Genomic DNA, 20,092 nt, shown 5'->3' with positions numbered 1-20,092 from the left:
TCGGGAACACTTGAGGGTGAATTTAGCATGGCCAATGCACCTAACCAGAGCAGCCGGAAGAAACCCACGCAGACACGGGGAGACTGTGCAGATTCCACACACTGACCCAAGCCGGGATTTGAACCCAGGTCCCTGGCGCTATGAGGCAGCACTGCTAACTACTTTGGAACCGTGCTGCCGAGTTTTTGTGTGCATTTCCGTTGGGTGTTCAGCTTTCCTCCGACAGTCTGAAAGATGTGATGGTTAGGTGCATTGACCATGCGAAATTCTCCCTCAATGTACCTGAACAGGCGCTGGAGCGTGACATCGACGGGATTTCCACGGTCACGGAGGTGGCTAGATGGGTGGAGAACTGGCTTGGTCATAGAAGACAGAGGGTGGTAGTGGAAGGGTCTTTTTCCGGCTGGAGGCCTGTGACTAGTGGTGTACCGCAGGGCTCTGTATTGGGACCTCTGCTGTTTGTGATTTATATAAATGATCTGGAAGAAGGAGTAACTGGGGTGATCAGTAAGTTTGCGGACGACACAAAACTGGCAGGACTTGCAGATAGTGAGGAACATTGTCAGAGGCTACAGAAGGATATAGATAGGCTGGAAATTTGGGCAAGGAAATGGCAGATGGAGTTCAATCCTGATAAATGCGAAGTGATGCATTTTGGTGGGAATAATGTAGGGAGGAGCTACACGATAAATGGAAGAACCATAAAGGGTGTAGAGACGCAGAGGGACCTGGGTGTGCAAGTCCACAGATCTTTGAAGGTGACGTCACAGGTGGAGAAGGTGGTGAAGAAGGCATATGGCATGCTTGCCTTTATAGGACGGGGCATAGAGTGTAAGAGTTGGGGTCTGATGTTGCAGATGTATAGAACGTTGGTTCGGCCGCATTTGGAATACTGCGTCCAGTTCTGGTCGCCACACTACCAGAAGGACGTGGAGGCTTTGGAGAGAGTACAGAGGAGGTTTACCAGGATGTTGCCTGGTATGGAGGGGCTTGGTTATGAGGAGAGATTGGGGAAACTGGGGTTGTTCTCCTTGGAAAGACGGAGGATGAGGGGAGACTTAATAGAGGTGTATAAAATTATGAAAAGCATAGATAGGGTGAACGGTGGGAAGCTTTTCCCCGGGTCGGTGGTGACGTTCACGAGGGGTCATAGGTTCAAAGTGAAGGGGGGGAGGTTTAACACAGATATCAGAAGGACATATTTCACACAGAGGGTCGTGGGGGCCTGGAATGTGTTGCCGGGCAAGGTGGTGGAGGCGGACACACTGGGAACGTTTAAGACTTATCTAGACAGCTATATGAACGGAGTGGGAATGGAGGGATACAAAAGAGTGGTCTAGTTTGGACCAGGGAGCGGCGCGGGCTAATTGTTCCTTGTTTCTCGTTTCAAGGCTTCATTCTATGATCATCTTGCTGGTGCCAGTACAGAGCGAGACTGCGGATAGTTGGGAACCTGTCTCGGGGGCAGGGAATTCATATGGTGTTCGTGGAAGTGGAAATGACTAGGGTTGGGAAGCATTTTCCGATCAGGGCCAGTGTGATCTCCTGGACTCGTTTCGATTGCCTCAGGGGGTCGGAGAGGAATTTCCCAGATTTTTTTTCCCCATATTGGCCCTGGGGTTTTTCACTCTGGGTTTTCGCCTCTCCCTGGAGATCACATGGTCTGGAATGGGGGGGTGGGGGATAGTTAATAGGTTGTAATGAACAAAGCATCGTAGCTGTGAGGGACAGCTCGGTGGATAGGATATTGGTATGTAGATAGGCTGGAAAATTGGGCGGGGATCCTGGATTCAGGATTCAATCCTGGACCGGGGAGCGGCGCGGGCTTGGAGGGCCGAAGGGCCTGTTCCTGTGCTGTATTGTTCTTTGTTTGATCTTTGTCACTACATTGCATTCTTAATGCAAGCCTCTTTATAACATGAATAAATACACTTTAAGCGTTTAATAACATGATAATTGAAGTTCCTTTTAGGTACTGCCAGTATCACTTGCCTTCTGATCTCATTAAACCCTTGGTCCATTCATGGACCAACACGAGTGTCTGCCTCTCACATCACAACATTATTTGATTGAACTCTATCATGGAATGCTCAGGCGATAGAAATGAATGGGAACTGCGCTAAATCTCTGCAATGGCTGCAGTCATACCTAGCACAATGATAGTTGCGATTGTTCGAGGTCAATCCTAGCAGACCCATGGCCCTCATACTTGAGTTCCTCAACGTCCTGTGTTCTCTGAAAATATATCCAGCTGTTTCATGACCTATCTGCTATCAATTGGTCAGAAGTGGAGGTGTTTTAGTGTTGATGTTAAAATGTACAACTTAATCTGTAACTCCTCAGATATCAGGAACTGAACAATATCCAGTCTAGTAAATGGTCAGTGATATTCCTGCCACACAACTCCATCCCTGTTTGACACTAAGTCACATGACCATTGCGGAAACCCCCTTCAACAACCATGAGAGTTACAATTGAACACAACCTTAACTAGAAGAGTCAGAGGCTGGGAATTTGCTGCAAGGCTCTCTTCCTGAATTCCCAAAGTCTGTGAATAATCCACAAGACAAAAATGGGCAACGTGACGGAATACACTCCACAATCATGGATTATTGTGTCCAACATTATCTAAGCAGCTCGACACCATCGAGAATGAAGCTACCCACTTGATTTGCATGGAATTTGTTCTTAAAAATATTTCCTCCCACGTCACAATGTCAGCATGTGCACCTCGTAAAAGATGCACTGCAGCAAATCACTAACACTCCCTTAACAGAACGTCCAAAGCCTACGCCTCTACCACCTTGAAGGACAATGGGTGAAAGAGAGGTCTGGTGTACCCAATAACTACTCATCTAGCCCCTTCATCCAACTGCTTCCTTCAATAATTATTTTGTACTGAGGCATCTTCAATTACACAAGCATATAAAAAATATTTTGTGTTTAAAAATTGTTTTTCACGTCTACCAAGCATCTCCAAACTCCTTGTATTCAATGAAGTAGTTTTGAGTTGTAGTCGTCGTATTATAGGAAACATGTCAGGCAATTTTCATACATCAAATTCCCATAGCTAACAATGTGATACTGAACATATAATGCGTCTTCTTACGATGTTGATTGGGGCATAACTCTCTGACTGTTTTCTGAAATGGTGCTGTGCGACATGTTTCATCCACTGCAATGGGCAGATTGTATCTTGTGTAAACGTCTCATCTGAAAGACAGCACTTCCAAAAATGTAATCCTCCTCACTGCTGTGGTCGAGTGTAAACCTAAGGAAGACAATCCCCTGGGGCGGTTCCCCTCCATAATAGGTTTTCGGTGCTGGAGGCTACAGTTGAGGAGGAATCAACTGAGCATAGAGAGCAGATCTCTGGGGGTGAGCCGAGTGAGAAAGCTCAGGTGGTTAGGGGCTGTAAAAGACTGGGCCTTGTGATTGGGGACTCCACAATTAAGGGGACAGATAGGAGGGTCGGAACTAAAGGTAGGGACTCAGGGTTGGTGTGTTGCCTACCAGGGGCTGGGGTCCGGGATGTGTCTGACAGGGTATTCAGGACTCTTAGGGGGGAGGGAGATAAACCACAAGTTATTGTACATGTGGGGACACACGACATAGGGAGGATAGGGGAAGGGGATATTAGGCAGGGATTTATGGAGTTGGGGTGGAAACTAAAGGCCAAGACTGACAGAGTGGTTATCTCTGGACTCTTGCCTGTACCACGGGATAGTTTAGAGAGGAATAGGGAGAGGGAAGGTTTGAATTCATGGCTGAGGGGATGGTGCAGGAGGGAGGGGTTCAGGTACTTAAGCAATTGGGGCTCGTACTGGGGAAGGTGTGACCTCTATGAGAAGGATGGTCTACACCTTAATCAGAAGGGGACCAATATCCTGGGGGGTAAATTTGCTAAGGCCATGCAGGGAGGTTTAAACTGATTCGGGGGGGGGGAGGGATCCTGAGTAGTGGGGCTGAAAGTGAGGGATGCACGGATGGGGACTGCAATGCACGGCATTGCAGAGGTGGGGTGGAGCAGGGTTTGAAATGTGTATACTTCAATGCCAGGAGTATTCGCAATAAAGTGGGTGAACTTGCAGCGTGGATCAGTACCTGGGACTTCGATGTTGTGGCTATTTCAGAGACATGGATAGAGCAGGGGCAGGAATGGATGCTGCAGGTCCCGGGGTTCAAATGTTTTAGTCGAAGTAGGGAAGGAGGTAGAAGAGGGGGAGGGGTAGCATTATTGGTCAGAGATTGTATCACAGTGTCAGAGAGGAGGTTTGATGAGGACTTATCTGTTGAGGTAGTATGGGCGGAGATTAGAAATAGGAGAGGAGAGGTCACCCTGTTGGGAGTCTTTTATAGACCTCCTAAAAGTTCTAGAGAGGTTGAGGAAAGGATTGCGGAGTCAATCCTGCTTAGGAGTGAAAGTAATAGGGCAATTGTTATGGGGGATTTTAACTTGACTAATATTGACTGGAATTGTTATAGCTCTAGCTCGTTAGAGGGGTCAGTTTTGGTTCAAAGCGTGCAGGAAGGTTTTTTGACTCAGTATGTAGACAGGCCAACTAGAGGTGAGGCTATATTGGATCTGGTGCTGGGAAATGAGCCAGACCAGGTGCTAGACTTGGAAGTTGGTGTGCATTTTGGTGATAGTGACCACAATTCGGTTACGTTCACCTTAGTGATGGAAAGGGATAGGCATGAACCTCGGGCCAGTGGTTTTAGCTGGGGGAAGGGTAATTATGAGGCTATTAGGAGAGAATTAGGAAACATAGGTTGGACTAGGAGATTACAGGGACTGGGAACGTCCGACATGTGGAGTTTTTTCAAGGAGCAGCTACTGCGAGTCTGTGATAGGTATGTCCCTGTCAGGCAAGGAGGAATTGGTAGGGCTAGGGAACCGTGGTGCACCAAAAAAGTTTCTTTGTTGGTTAAAAAGAAAAAGGAGGCTTATGTTCGGATGAGACGTGAGCACTCGGGTAGTGCACTAGAAAGCTTTAGATTGGCTAAGAGGGAGTTGAAGAGCGAGCTTAGAAGGGCTAAAAGGGGACATGAGAAGACTTTGGCGGATAGGGTTAAAGAGAATCCTAAGGCGTTCTATAGGTATGTCAAGAACAGAAGGTTGGTTAGGGCAAGTTTAGGGCCAGTTATAGATGGCAGAGGGAAGTTATGTGTGGAACCGGAGGAGATTGGTGAAGCATTGAACCAATATTTCTCTTCGGTGTTCACGCAAGGGGACATGAATATAGCTGAGGAGGACACTGGGTTGCAAGGGAGTAGAATAGACAGTATTACAGTTGATAAGGAGGATGTGCAGGATATTCTGGAGGGTCTGAAAATAGATAAATCCCCTGGTCCGGATGGGATTTATCCAAGGATTCTCTGGGAGGCAAGAGAAGTGATTGCAGAGCCTCTGGCTCTGATCTTCAGGTCGTCGTTGGCCTCTGGTATAGTACCAGAAGATTGGAGGTTAGCGAATGTTGTCCCATTGTTTAAGAAGGGGAACAGAGACTTCCCCGGGAATTATAGACCGGTGAGTCTCACTTCTGTTGTCGGCAAGATGTTGGAAAAAATTATAAGGGATAGGATTTATAGTTATTTGGAGAGTAATGAATTGATAGGTAATAGTCAGCATGGTTTTGTGGCAGGTAGGTCGTGCCTTACTAACCTTATTGAGTTTTTTGAGAAAGTGACCAAGGAGGTGGATGGGGGCAAGGCAGTGGACGTGGTATATATGGATTTTAGTAAGGCGTTTGATAAGGTTCACCATGGTAGGCTTCTGCAGAAAATGCAGATGTGTGGGATTGGGGGTGATCTAGGAAATTGGATCAGGAATTGGCTAGCGGATAGGAAACAGAGGGTGGTGGTTGATAGTAAATATTCATCATGGAGTGCGGTTACAAGTGGTGTACCTCAGGGATCTGTTTTGGGGCCACTGCTGTTTGTAATATTTATTAATGATCTGGATGAGGGTATAGTTGGGTGGATTAGCAAATTTGCTGATGACACCAAAGTCGGTGGTGTGGTAGACAGTGAGGAAGGGTGTCGTAGTTTGCAGGAAGACTTAGACAGGTTGCAAAGTTGGGCCGAGAGGTGGCGGATGGAGTTTAATGCGGAGAAGTGTGAGGTAATTCACTTTGGTAGGAATAACAGATGTGTTGAGTATAGGGCTAACGGGAGGACTTTGAATAGTGTGGAGGAGCAGAGGGATCTAGGTGTATGTGTGCATAGATCCCTGAAAGTTGGGAATCAAGTAGATAAGGTTGTTAAGAAGGCATATGGTGTCTTGGCGTTTATTGGTAGGGGGATTGAATTTAGGAGTCGTAGCGTTATGTTGCAACTGTACACAACTCTGGTGCGGCCGCACTTGGAGTACTGTGTGCAGTTCTGGTCCCCACATTACAGGAAGGATGTGGAGGCTTTGGAGAGGGTGCAGAGGAGGTTTACCAGGATGTTGCCTGGTATGGAGGGGAGATCCTATGAGGAGAGGCTGAGGGATTTGGGATTGTTTTCGCTGGAAAGGCGGCGGCTAAGAGGGGATCTTATTGAAACATATAAGATGATTAGAGGTTTAGATAGGGTGGATAGTGATAGCCTTTTTCCTCTGATGGAGAAATCCAGCACGAGGGGGCATGGCTTTAAATTGAGGGGGGGTAGTTATAGAACCGATGTCAGGGGTAGGTTCTTTACCCAGAGGGTGGTGAGGGATTGGAATGCCCTGCCAGCATCAGTAGTAAATGCGCCTAGTTTGGGGGCGTTTAAGAGATCCGTAGATAGGTTCATGGACGAAAAGAAATTGGTTTAGGTTGGAGGGTCACAGTTTTTTTTTTTAACTGGTCGGTGCAACATCGTGGGCCGAAGGGCCTGTTCTGCGCTGTTATGTTCTATGTTCTATGTTCTAACTTCTGCGTCCCAAACAAAAATATCTGATTGCAGGAGGAGGAAGGATTATCTCACTGATTCAAATCAGTATTTTGTTGTTCAATACACAATACCACATAATTTTATTCCCACGCTACTAATGATAATGAATGCAACAAGATCTTTGTAGAATTTGACAGGAAGGAAACTGGAAAATAGGAAAGAAAAGGAGACACATAGCAAATATTGTGATCTCAAAACGATCTGCAGAGATGAAAATAGCCAGAGGATCTGTCAGCATCTGTGAAAAGGAAACGGTTTGGGTATAATTCTGAAAAAAAAAGAAAATGGTGTTAGTGGCAGTGAACAAAGTCGAGTGAGAGGCAACAAAGGCAGGTGGGGAAAAGCAGCTCAAAACACAAAAGAGTTGGAATGATGGAAATGTGTCAAACAAAAACTGGGAAAGGGACTCAAATGAAAACTTTGGGAACGAAAATCCCAACTGCTCCCCATTGTTGCTGTACATTGATTTCATTACTTGCTTTCAGCATCTTGAAAACTTGCACGAACACATCCCGTATTTTGCCCTGCCCGAGTGGAATTATTCCAACATTCACAAATTTTCACATTGACAATAATTTCTCAACTCTGGTAATATCCTTGTTTTGACTGCATGACAACTTAATATTGAAATGTTAAAACTGCAAACAACCTGGAAAAGTTTCTTACCCCTTTCTCCTCAATCCCCAACATCAACAAGTTGAGCTTCTCTTTCTTTAATTTATTTTTCCCTGGAAGTGCGTGTCACCATCCAGGCCAGGATTTATTTATTTATCCATTTCTAATTGACGGTGTTGATGATCTGACGTCATGGAATGCTGCAGCCTTTGTGGGGTGTAGAAGGTCAGGTGTTAAACACGAAATCCAGAATTCATGCAATAAGGGTCCAACTGAAATCATAGAAGACTTAACAAAGAACAATACAATAATACAGCACAGGAACAGGCCCTTCGGCCCTCCAAGCCCGCGCCGCTCCCCGGTCCAAACTAGACCATTCTTTTGTATCCCTCCATTCCCACTCCGTTCATATGGCTGTCTAGATAAGCCTTAAACGTTCCCAGTGTGTCCGCCTCCACCACGTTGCCTGGCAGTGCATTCCAGGCCCCCACCACCCTCTGTGTAAAATATGTCCGCCTGATATCCGTGTTAAACCTCCCCCCCTTCACCTTGAACCCATGATCCCTCGTGAACGTCACCACCGACCTGGGGAAAAGCTTCCCACCGTTCACCCTATCTATGCCTTTCATAATTTTATACACCTCTATTAAGTCTCCCCTCATCCTTCGTCTTTCCAGGGAGAACAACCCCAGTTTACCCAATCTCTCCTCATAACTAAGCCCCTCCATACCAGGTAACATCCTGGTAAACCTCCTCTGTACTCTCTCCAAAGCCTCCACGTCCTTCTGGTAGTGTGGCGACCAGAACTGGACGCAGTATTCCAAATGCGGCCGAACCAACGTTCTATACATCTGCAACATCAGACCCCAACTTTTATACTCTATGCCCCGTCCTATAAAGGCAAGCATGCCATATGCCTTCTTCACCAACTTCTCCACCTGTGACGTCACTTTCATGGATCTGTGGACTTGCACCCCCAGGTCCCTCTGCGTATCTACACCCTTTATGGTTCTGCCATTTATCATATAGCTCCTCCCTACATTATTTCTACCAAAATGCATCACTTCGCATTTATCAGGATTGAACTCCATCTGCCATTTCTTTGCCCAAATTTCCAGCCTATCTATATCCTTCTGAAGCCTCTGACAATGCTCCTCACTATCTGCAAGTCCTCCAATTTTGTGTCGTCCGCAAACTTACTGATCACCCCAGTTACACCTTCTTCCAGATCATTTATATAAATCACAAACAGCAGAGGTCCCAATACAGAGCCCTGCGGAACACCACTAGTCACAGGCCTCCAGCCGGAAAAAGACCCTTCCACTACCACCCTCTGTCTTCTGTGACCAAGCCAGTTCTCCACCCATCTAGACACCTCCCCCTTTATCCCATGAGATCCAACATTTTTAACCAGCCTCCCATGAGGGACTTTGTCAAACACTTTACTAAAGTCCATATAGAAGACATCCACGGCCCTTCCCTCGTCAACCATTCTAGTCACTTCTTCAAAAAACTCCACCAGGTTAGTGAGGCATGACCTCCCTCTCACAAAACCATGCTGACTATCGTTAATGAGTTTATTCCTTTCTAAATGCGCATACATCCTATCTCTAAGAATCTTCTCCAACAACTTCCCCACCACGGACGTCAAGCTCACCGGCCTATAATTACCCGGGTTATCCTTCCTACCCTTCTTAAATAACGGGACCACATTAGCAATCCTCTGGGACCTCACCTGTGTCCAGTGACGAGACAAAGATTTGCGTCAGAGGCCCAGCGATTTCATCTCTCGTCTCCCTGAGCAGCCTTGGATAGATTCCATCAGGCCCTGGGGATTTGTCAGTGTTTAAATTCTCTAACAAACCTAACACTTCCTCCTTTGTAATGGAGATTTTCTCCAACGGTTCAACACTCCCCTCCGAGACACTCCCAGTCAACACATCCCTCTCCTTTGTGAATACCGACGCAAAGTATTCATTTAATTTACACAGAGATTGGACAAACCAAACTAGCAATGGTATAGTAGAGGAGGCGTTCCTCGAGTGTTCTTTTTAGACAAATGCATTGAGGAGCCAACCAGCGAACAGGCTATTCTAAACCAGATACTGTGCAATGAGTAATGAAGGATTAATTCACAATCTTGTGCAGTTCCCTTGGAGAAGAGCACCTATTAAATGACAGAATGTTTCATTAAGTTCGAGAGTTAAATATTTGAATCTGAAACTAGGGCTCTGAATCTAAACAAATGAAATTAAGAGTGTATGTGAAGCGAATTATCAAAGATAGATGGTGGAACCTTACTAAAGTGGTTGAAGGTGGATAGGGAATGGTTTATTTTTAAACAACGTTTTCATGAATTACAATAGTGCTTACATCCTGTCTGGCACAAAAAAACTGCTGAAATGTGGCTCAAACGTGGCTTATTCAATAAATTAGGGATAATATTAAAACCAACGTGGAGCCATATAAAATTGGCATAGAAAGGCAGCAAGGCTGATGATGGGAAATGTTTTGAATTCAGCAAAAGATTGAAAAATGATCCAGCGCAGGAAGTAGATTATGAGATTACAATTGCAGACAAGTAGAAACTAACAGTAAAAGTCTCTGTAAATATGCGAAGAGAAAAAAATAAATAAAGACAATGGAGGTCCCTTCTTATCAGAACCAAGGAAAATAAAGAAATGGCAGATGAATTGAACATAAACTTTCATTCTGTCATCACAAAAGAGGGCACAGAAAAGAAAAAACAACTTTCAAATATGTTAGGGAACCAAATGAACAGGCGGAATTGAACGAAATCTGTATTTGTAAGAAAAATGTGATGGGAATATTAATGGGTTTAAAGAGTGGCAAATCACCAGAACCTGATACTCGACATCTGAGTATTAAAGGAAGTGGCTCTGAAAATATTGGATGCACTGGTGGTCATTGTCCAAAATTCCTACAGAATTGAGGGTTGTAAATGTAATCCCACTATTTAAAAATGTAGGAAGAGAAAAAAGAGCATTACACACCAATTAGCCGGACATCAGTAGTGGGGAAGTTGCCAGAAAAACTTTAAAAACTAGTTCGAAAACATTAACGGGATCGAAAAAAGCCCAGCATGTGTTTATAAAAGGCAAATAATGCTTTAAAAATCGACAGGAGTTTTCTGGGGATGTAATTAGTAGAATAGTTAAGAGAGACCCAGTAGAAGAATCGCTTTTGTGCTTTCAGAAGGCTTTTGATATGATTCCTTATAACAAGTCAGAGGGCAAAATTAAAGCACATGGGTTAGGGGATAATTTGTTAGTGTGGATCCAAATTGATTTATACACAAGAAAAAGAGAGTGAGAATAAATGGCAGCAGTGACTTGTTTGGTACCACCGGTATCAGGGCTTCACACCCAGCTTTTCTCAAAATATATAAATGATCAGGATGAGGGAACCAAATGTAATAGTTTCAAATTTACTGATGAAACAATACTGGGTGGGATTAAGGGAATGGAGGATACAAGGAGTTGTCAAAGTGGTTTGGACAAGGTGAGTGGGTGAGCAGATAATTGAGTGGCAGTTGCAGTAGAATGCCACTAAATGTAAGGTTATACACTGTGGTGTGGAAAAACAGAGTATTATTCAAGTGGTGAAATAATCGGAAGTGTAAACAGCCAGAGGGATCTGGGTGTCCTTGTACACCAATCAGTGAAAGTGCACAGGCAGATGCCTCGAGCAACTCGGAAGGCAAATGGAATGGTGCCTTCATTGCAAAAGGACTTCTGATCATAATTAGACATGTCCATCTGCAGCTGTACAGCGCCTTGGCAAGACCACAACTGTCGTATTGCGTGCAGGTTTGAAAGGATATATTTGCCATCGAGAAAATATAGCGGAGGCTGACACAAGAGTTGGCCGCACTGTCCGAAGAGGAGGGATTTGTTCAAGTTTGCCAGTTTCACTACAGTTCAGAAGGATGAGAGGAGATCTGATTGAAATGTATAAAAGTCTAACAGCACTGGACAGACTACATACACGGGGTAAGTTTTCCATGGTTGGGGAATCTAGAACCAGGGGGCCCAGTCTCTGGATACGGGAGACTATTTAGGAGAGGAGGAGAATTGTTTTTCACTTAAAGGGTAGTGGACCTGTGGAATTATCTGCCCTTGAATGTTCTGGAGGCCAAGTCACTGAATATATTCAAGAAAGAAATGCATTTTTAAAAGATACGGATAGAAGGCGAGAATATGTCATTGAGATAGATGCAGTAAGAAGTCTCACAACACCAGGTTAAAGTCCAACAGGTTTATTTGGTCGCAAAAACCACTAGCTACCAAAGCCATTTGCTACCAAATAAACCTGTTGGACTTTAACCTGGTGTTGTGAGACTTCTTACTGTGTTTACCCCAGTCCAACGCCGGCATCTCCACATCATTGAGATAGATGGTCAGCTATGATCTCGATGAATGGCAGATGATAAATGTTCTTCTGCTCCTGGTTTCCATGTTTCTACATATGCACAGGTAACCCTTGCAGAATTCGCAGCCTCTAACCTGCACTTGTTGCCAAATTACCACCACACCCCTTCCTCAATGTAGATAACGGCATTGACTAATAATGCATAGATCCGGGCTAATACTGTGGGCACATGCTTTCAAATAACCAGTGTGGAAGATTTTGGAAATGAAAATCAACTAATACATCTTGAATTGAAATCTAGTTTCGGTAATGCTGACCATGAAAACATTATCCATTGATGTAAAAACCCATCCCAATCAATAATGTCGTTTGTAGACTGAGATCTGCTGTCCTTGTCTGGACTACGTGTGACCCCAGCTCTAAAACAGTGTGATTACGTCTTGAAGAGTCTCAGAGGCAACTCAGTTTTATTAAATGGCTGCAAAGTCTAAAAGTATTGAAACCGAATGACTCACCCGGAAATTACAATTACATTCCCAACCCTGTCGACCCTACAAATTTCATCATGTGGGGCCAGTGCTAAGATTGGGAAAGCTATCCCACTGACTAGTCAACCAGTTCCCTGAAACAATGAACCTCTTAACATCATACTTGCAGACAATGTCCCAAATACAACCATCATCATTGTTGGGTATGACCTGTCCCGCTGACAGGAAAGACCCACAAGACATCCAGTGGGGAGCGGATTGCCCTGGATTTCCTCAACATTGAGTCTGAACTCCCTGAAGTCTCATAATCCGGTTGGAAGCGTGGCAATGAAATTGCCTGCTGGTTTCAGCCTACAATGCCCACTATCTGATGAACAAGTGCTCCTCTATGTGACACAGTGTTTGGAGGAAGCACCGAGGATGGCAAGGGCAGGAAATATACTCTGGGTGGGGACTGAAATATCCATCAACAAGTCATGCTCAGTAGCGCCACCACTGAACGAGCGAGCAACGTCCTAAAGGGCATAGCTGCTGCACTGGGTCTGCGGCAGGCGGTGAGTGAATCAACAAAAGGTTTAACTTACTTGACCTCCTCCTGATCAGGCTGTCTGGTCCAGATGCACATGGTCAAAGCTGTCGGAGTGACCAACAAACTTTCCATTAGGAGGCAAAGTCCTGACTTACCTTCAGGTGTTGTGTGGATTTACCAACGAGTTAAATGTGATAGGTTTTGTACAGGTCAGTTGAGTCAAAACTGCGCAGCCATTAGACAGTGTGATCAATCAGTAGGAGCAGCAGAATTGTATTCGACCTTCACTGCCCAGCATATCATCTGCTCTGCTATTGCCAGTGTATCAGTCCTAGTGAATGAACAGTGCAGGAGGGGATGCCATTGATAGCGCCCGGGGGTACCTCAACAACAGGTGTCAAACTGGTGAAGGTTCAACACGGGAATGCTTTTATAGCAAACAGCAGAACAAGCATGAGGGAAGTGACCCGAAAACTAATGAATCGGATCCAAAGCTCTGCATCCCTGCCGGATTCGTCCATGGCTGGTGTGAATTATTAACTAACCATCTGGAGTATTAGGCGCCCCAAATATCCACGTCCTAAATTAAATATGTTTCAGTATGTCTGAACATTCCAGTACAAAAGATAAAGCTGAAACATTGGCAAATATTATTAGCCAGAAGAACGCAGGAGGTGAAAGAAAGAATTAATGCAAAATAGTGTGGATGCTGCAATGTGAAACAAAAAGAGAAAACCCCGGAAAATCTCAGCAGGTCTGACAGCACTGTGAGGAGAGAATAGAGCCAACGTTTCGAGTCTGGATGACCCTTCATCAGAGCTCTGACGAAGGATTATCTGGGCACGAAACTTTGTCTCTATTCTCTCCCCACAGATGCTGTCGGACCTGCTGAGATTTTCGAGCCTTTTCTGTTTTAGGAGCCAGTAGATGATCTATTGTGACTGTCTATTGAGGTCCCTGTCATCACAGATGTCAGTCCTTAGCTAATTCAGTTCACTCCAAATGATATCATGAAATAACCAAAGTAAATGTAAACTGTAAATGCTTTGGGCCATGGCAATATTCTGGCAGGAGAAAGACGTATCAGTGATCGTACTTCTAACTTAATCTCAGATGTGGGGTGTTTGCTGACGATTGCACTATTTTCAGCACAATTTGCAACTCCACAGATGCTGAAGCAATTAGTGCACATATGCAAGAAAACCTGGACACCAGTCAGGCCTGGGCTGCGATATGCCAAGTAACGTTCGCGCTACAAAAATGCCAGGCAATTACAAATGCCATCAAAAGAGATTCCACCCCTCCCTCCTTGGCGATTGAATTTCATTACAATAATTGAATCCCCCACTATCACGATGCTGGGGGGGTGCAGCTGACCTGAAACTGAATTGTACCAGGCACAAAATACTGGTGACGAGAGCAGGTCAGATTCTGTGGAGTGTGACTCACTTCATCACTCCCCAAGACCTCTTCATCGTCTAAAAGGCACAGTCAGAGTGTGATGGAATCGTCTCCACTTGCCTGGATGTGCGCAGTTCCAACAACTTTCAAGACGCTCGACAGCATCCTGGACAAAACAGCCACCTGATTGACACCCCATCTCACCAACATCAGCATTCACGCCCTCCACTATCGACACACATGGCAGCGGTGTTTACCATTTACATGATACACTGCCACAACATCATAAAGTGGATCATATCGTCTAACAGTAATCTGATGTCATGTTGGGCACGGAAGTTCAGATGGAATTAATCCCATTGAAATTATTGCTGGTTCTCTGGGATTTCTCACTCTCTTTGAAAATTATTTAAAATTAAAAATTTGGTTTATTCATATGTCGTTTAAATTAAGGACCGAATCAAAATGTGATCTTTATTCAGTGTTAAGAAGGGATCAGGACCCAGTCCAGGGACTGCCTCCTGTCCTCAAAACACCTGGGAAATCCCTGAACAGATCCTTTCCTTCTCATTCCCAGTGCTTACCTTTCACTCTGTTTTCCAATACGCTCCTTATTATTCTTTACAGAAAGTAAAGGAAATCGCAGACAGTGGGAACCTCGTGGACTGTTCCAAACTTCTCCTAAATCTGGTGATAGAGAAAGGCCCTCGGGCTCTCAGGGTGATGTGGGAATCCTTTGTGGAAATGCACCGTGGGTTACCAAAGTTGGAGAAAATACTGAAAGAATTACCGACACTTGGTACAGTAAAATCGCGCAGTGAATTAACCATTGCAGATTGTTCTGATATTGCACATAGCTGATTTCATGACTGTAATTCCTTTAATCAGGTCCTGATGCATTTGTTTACATGAACATCCCACAAGGTTTATCGGAAGTACCCAGTAACCTAAAAGGTAAGTGATGACAGTGAAGATTGCAAACTAATTATTTCACTTCTAAGAGTCTGAATAATTAGTTGTCAGAATTTGGGAATCAGAAAATCGAAGTCTCGGAATCAGGGTTAAATATTGTTTGAATTTGTCGTCCATCCTCATCTGTTCTGCACAGGTTCAAGTTTGCAATTCATACGACCATACACATTAGGAGCAAATGTTGACCCCTCGGTTCCTCTAAACTGCTCCACCATTGATCAAGAAGGCAAATGGGATGTTGGCCTATATCGCAAGGGTAATAGAATATAAAAGCAGAGATGTCTTGCTGCTTCTGTACAGGGCATTGGTGCGGCCGCAGCTGGAATACTGTGTGCAGTATTGGCCCCTTATTTGCGGAAGGATATATTGGCCTTGGAGGGAGTGCAGAGAAGGTTCACCAGGTTGATACCAGAGATGAGGGGTGTTGATTGTGAGGAGAGACTGAGCAGATTGGGTTTGTATTCGTTGGAATTTAGAAGGCTGAGGGGGGATCTTATAGAGACCTGTAAGATAATGAAGGGGCTGGATAGGGTAGAGATGGAGAGATTCTTTCCACTTAGAAAGGAAACTAGAACTAGAGGGCACAGCCTCAAAATAAAGGGGAGTCAGTTTAGGACAGAGTTGAGGAGGAACTTCTTCTCTCAGAGGGTGGTGAATCTCTGGAATTCTCTGCCCACTGAAGTGGTGGAGGCTACCTCGTTAAATATGTTTAAATCACGGATAGATGGATTCCTGATCGGTAAGGGAATTAGGGGTTATGGGGAGCAGGTGGGTAAGTGGAACTGATCCACTTCAGATCAGCCATGATCTTATTGAATGGCGGGGCAGGCTCGAGGGGCTAGATGGCCTACTCCTGCTCCTATTTCTTATGTTCTTATGAACAAGTCCATGGCTGATCGCATCACAACCTTCACATTGCATTCCTGTTTTTCCCAATCATCTTTCGTCTGTTGTCCTTTATATTTTTTCACTGAAGCAACTCTAAATGACCAGAACCTCATTTTCTTGTTCTGTGTATTTTCCACCATAGTCCACAAATACTTCGAATGCCTGAACTTCACTGAACCGCTGCCAAGTTTGTTTTTTCAAGTTTATTCTTTAAATAGTTCAAATCCTCTGTTAACTAATCCATTTAGGGGGATTAGCGGGGGTAAATATGTGGAGTTACGGGAAAGTGCTTGGGTGGGATGTTCTGTTGGAGAGTCGGTACAGACTCGATGGACCTGGTGGCTTCCTTCCCCACTACCAAGGCTCGCCTTGTTAACATGCTCGTAATGTCTCTGTTTTGCAACTCATAAACACCCTTCAACTTGTTCTGAAAGCCAAGTATCGAGAGCTCGGCGTGCCTTTGTGAGGGTGACCATCAAAGCTAATGAGTGCTGCTTATTGTGTTGCTGTTCTAAATTATGAATTACCTTTTTGCATTTGATCACTTTAATTTATTCTTCTTCCTTTTGGAACAAGTAAATGATATGATGCGGCCCCTTAAATGTTCCTTTACACTGTTTCATCGGGTCAGGGACAGTATTAAGTTATAGACAACGTTGTAATTATTTTCTCATCATCATTTAAGAAAGATGCATTCAAATGCCATCTCTTTGCAGTAGATTTTTGACCCAGGTCACAAGTCTATGGACTTATGATCTGAGAGAGTTATAGCGAGAATGTCACTGTCAATGATTCTATGAGACTCTGACTCAATTGTAAATAAACAGTCAATGCGAGAGTGAAAGCAGTGAGTTTTGGAGTAAAATATAAAGTCTCTGTTACTCGGGTGCAGAAGCTTCCATATGTCCAGCAGCCTAGATTCAGTAACATGATTTCTCAGTGATTTGCTTATATTGGAGCACGGGTTTGATGATGCTGAGAGCCAGTCTCCCATTTGGGACAGAACACAATTCGAATCTCACCCAATAAGGACAATCCTGTACTTTTAGCTGAGATAAGGTTGAAGAATATTTTCATGAATTGGGGATCATTCTCATTTGGGGCACATGAATGAAAGTTCCGTGCCTTCTCCTGTTCCGTTATGCAATACGAATTTGCCTTCATTGTCCGTATGTTGTGAGTGGACACAAATCTTCACCAGTCTGTTAAATAAGATTGTTAAACCCCTTATTCCCCTGATGGGTGAGAGGAAAAGAAGACCTGGTTTTCCCAAGATCTGCCCAGCTACTATGTTCTTTATCTGACAAATGTGTTTCCTTTAAAAATGCAATTTTGCAGCTTTGATGTTTCAGCTGAGAGCATTTTTCCCTTAAGAGGTTTATATCAGGTTTACATTCTAGCTAATTACCTTGAACACATCCATAATAATCTGCATTTAATTGATCTGACCGGAGTATCAGCTGGGCAAGTAGCCTGGTATCAGAGAAGAAAGCATTGAGAGAGGGGGAAGGAGAAAAAGAAAGAAAAATGTACTGCCAATACAATGGCTTTTACATGGTTCCCTTGGGATTACTGTGAGATAAAAACTATATACATAAAAAGGTTAACTGCAAATTTGATCCATTTCCAAGTGCTGAAAACCAAATGTGCTCAAACCAACAAAAGTGGCTCGCTATCCAACCCATTAAATGTCTACTTGAGTATAAGAACAATTCTCCAGAGCAGATGTTCCGACTCTGAGGAGTACAGCTCCATTGGTGATAAGCCACATGAGTTAACTCTCCCATCTAAACAAGCGCAGCCGTGTCCATGGATACGGTCAGCTGAGACTGCTCCACCCCGCCCATCAAAGTGTTCATATCCCCACCCGTTATGTGAACTGGCTAAAACTTTCTGAACATCACTGAATAAAGCAAAGTGCATATAAAAAATAAATCTCAGCCACTTGGAAAATAATATCAGCAAATAACATGCGATGCGGTTGGTGCAAGGATCGCTCCAGCTGCTTACCCTCCAATCGGCTCGCACTGATGCCCAGATGTTGCAAACCCTCTGCAGCCTCCAATGCAGATGAAAAGGTTTTGCTTGCATCCTTGAGGTGGACTCTCAGCCTCACCGGTTAATGTTTTGAAACCTTATGCTTTTCTCCCTAAACTGCTTTTTAATAGCTGTATATTCACATGTTTACCACTCCAGATGTGGTGAGTCGTCGTTATCGCGCATGAATCGCCTTCCTTTCAATTGGAGATTTTTCTCCCCTCAAACCTTGGTGAGAATATACTCTTGTGTCCGGAATCTGAGCAACTTTACCACCGGTTATCTCAGGGTGCATTAGTATTCAACGGCTTTTGCTGCAACGATCTATGAACCCGCTCTAGTTGTAGTAGAACATCGACTGGCAGTTTCTGTAGCTCATTGAAAGAGCTTTTACCAAATGGATAATGTCCCCGCCTTCTGAGTTTTCTGGCACCCCATAAATTCACAGGGGATTCTGTCTCCTGAATTTTTCGAGGTACTCACATCTTTCCTCTACCTGCCTATTTCGATAGAGTAAATGAAAGAGTAGCTTGTCGTTGCTTATGTTGTTATCTTCAAACTTTCTAATTCTGTTCTCAGACTCCAGTAACTGCTTTGAAAACCCGCTGACAGTTTGTTCCAGTTCTGAGATTGAATTAATGTTTTTCTCAAGGACCTCATTTACGGAATTTCTGAATGTTCTCAGTTCAGGAAAGTGCTCAGACCAGACCTTTCCATACCTGACTTTTCTCAGATCAATCAGCATGGGGTTCAGCTCAGACTTCTCAATACCGCATGTGGTGCTCAGGCAGCCCTGATGCTGCCATGCGGAGAGGGGTAGCGAATTCTCACTTTGTTTCAATCTTCCTTAAACACTTTGCATTCTTCTCTCTTCTGTCTCATAGTTTGGCTCTTGTGTCTATATCTATAAGTGGTAATTGTTTGGAGGTTATTTAATAACTGGATGGTGATGGATCTTTGTTCGGCTTGAACAGAGAAATACGCAGTCGGCAGCGATTAATTTCTCCAGCTCCGTCTTGTGTCCAATTTCCCCACTTTTTGAAGAACTTGGCTGTCAGACAACCCTTGCAATTTTAAATGTTTCGCTGGACTTTCAATAATTTCACCTTTCCTTTCCCCGACAAGTCACTCTCATTCCAAATTATCTGCCAATTCAGTTAACTAAGTCTTAGTTACTTTCTGTAAACCCATCAGTGTTACACCTTCCATTTTCAGGAACGTCTGAGCAATTTATAAACGGGATTTTGCATTCCAACTGTGGTACAATAAACACCAAAATAATTTTACCGTTCAGCATCCAGTAACTGGCCTTCCACGTGTGAAAATTACCACTGAATTTTTACTAAGAATCCAATTACCCTTTCTCAACGTTTTGAAATTCCAGACAGGTCCCCACTTCTGTAACAATTCCAGTCGATGTTATAACGGGATGGGATGATCCCAGAATTAAACTCTGGCTCAAAGGATTGCAACTTTTAAAAAGAAAAAAAAATAAACGTGGACTAACAGAGTCACAGAACCACTACTTAGTTTTAGCAACAAGAAAGGAACATTTATGAAACAATGAAAAATGGATTACAATAAAATACACCTTTACTCCTCCTTTAGGCCACCCAATATACACACGTTCTAAGAATAACACGAATGACAATGTACAATTGCAGGAAGCTATGATGGTCTCATCAGCACACACGATACCGTTTGCTATTTCTCCTCCGAATCCGCTCAGATGCTTGTCATTTGAGTTTCCAAACTCCACTCCCAAAAAAAATGCTTCATGTCTTTCATTATATCTCACATCGACTTTGTCGCACAAATCGTCGCCTGCAAACACCCTCTCTATCACACA

At 44.1% G+C, this 20,092-nt stretch overlaps 1 protein-coding gene across 1 annotated transcript in view; it reads left to right on the top strand.

The window, feature by feature from the left end:
* Positions 1–18,024, top strand: part of LOC144487403 (uncharacterized) — a gene marked incomplete at its 3' end in the record, with an annotated part of 33,391 nt that extends 15,367 nt beyond the window's left edge. The window contains exons 4-6 of the mRNA XM_078205492.1: positions 14,974–15,145; positions 15,235–15,300; positions 17,838–18,024. Coding sequence (XP_078061618.1) covers positions 14,974–15,145; positions 15,235–15,300; positions 17,838–18,024 — 425 coding nt within the window. The remainder of the gene's footprint in view (positions 1–14,973; positions 15,146–15,234; positions 15,301–17,837) is intronic.
* Between the last annotated feature and the right edge of the window lie 2,068 nt (positions 18,025–20,092).

The sequence above is a fragment of the Mustelus asterias genome, unplaced genomic scaffold (genome assembly GCF_964213995.1).
Source record: "Mustelus asterias unplaced genomic scaffold, sMusAst1.hap1.1 HAP1_SCAFFOLD_774, whole genome shotgun sequence".
Lineage (NCBI taxonomy): Eukaryota > Metazoa > Chordata > Chondrichthyes > Carcharhiniformes > Triakidae > Mustelus > Mustelus asterias.
This window is presented reverse-complemented; position numbering and strand designations above follow the sequence as displayed.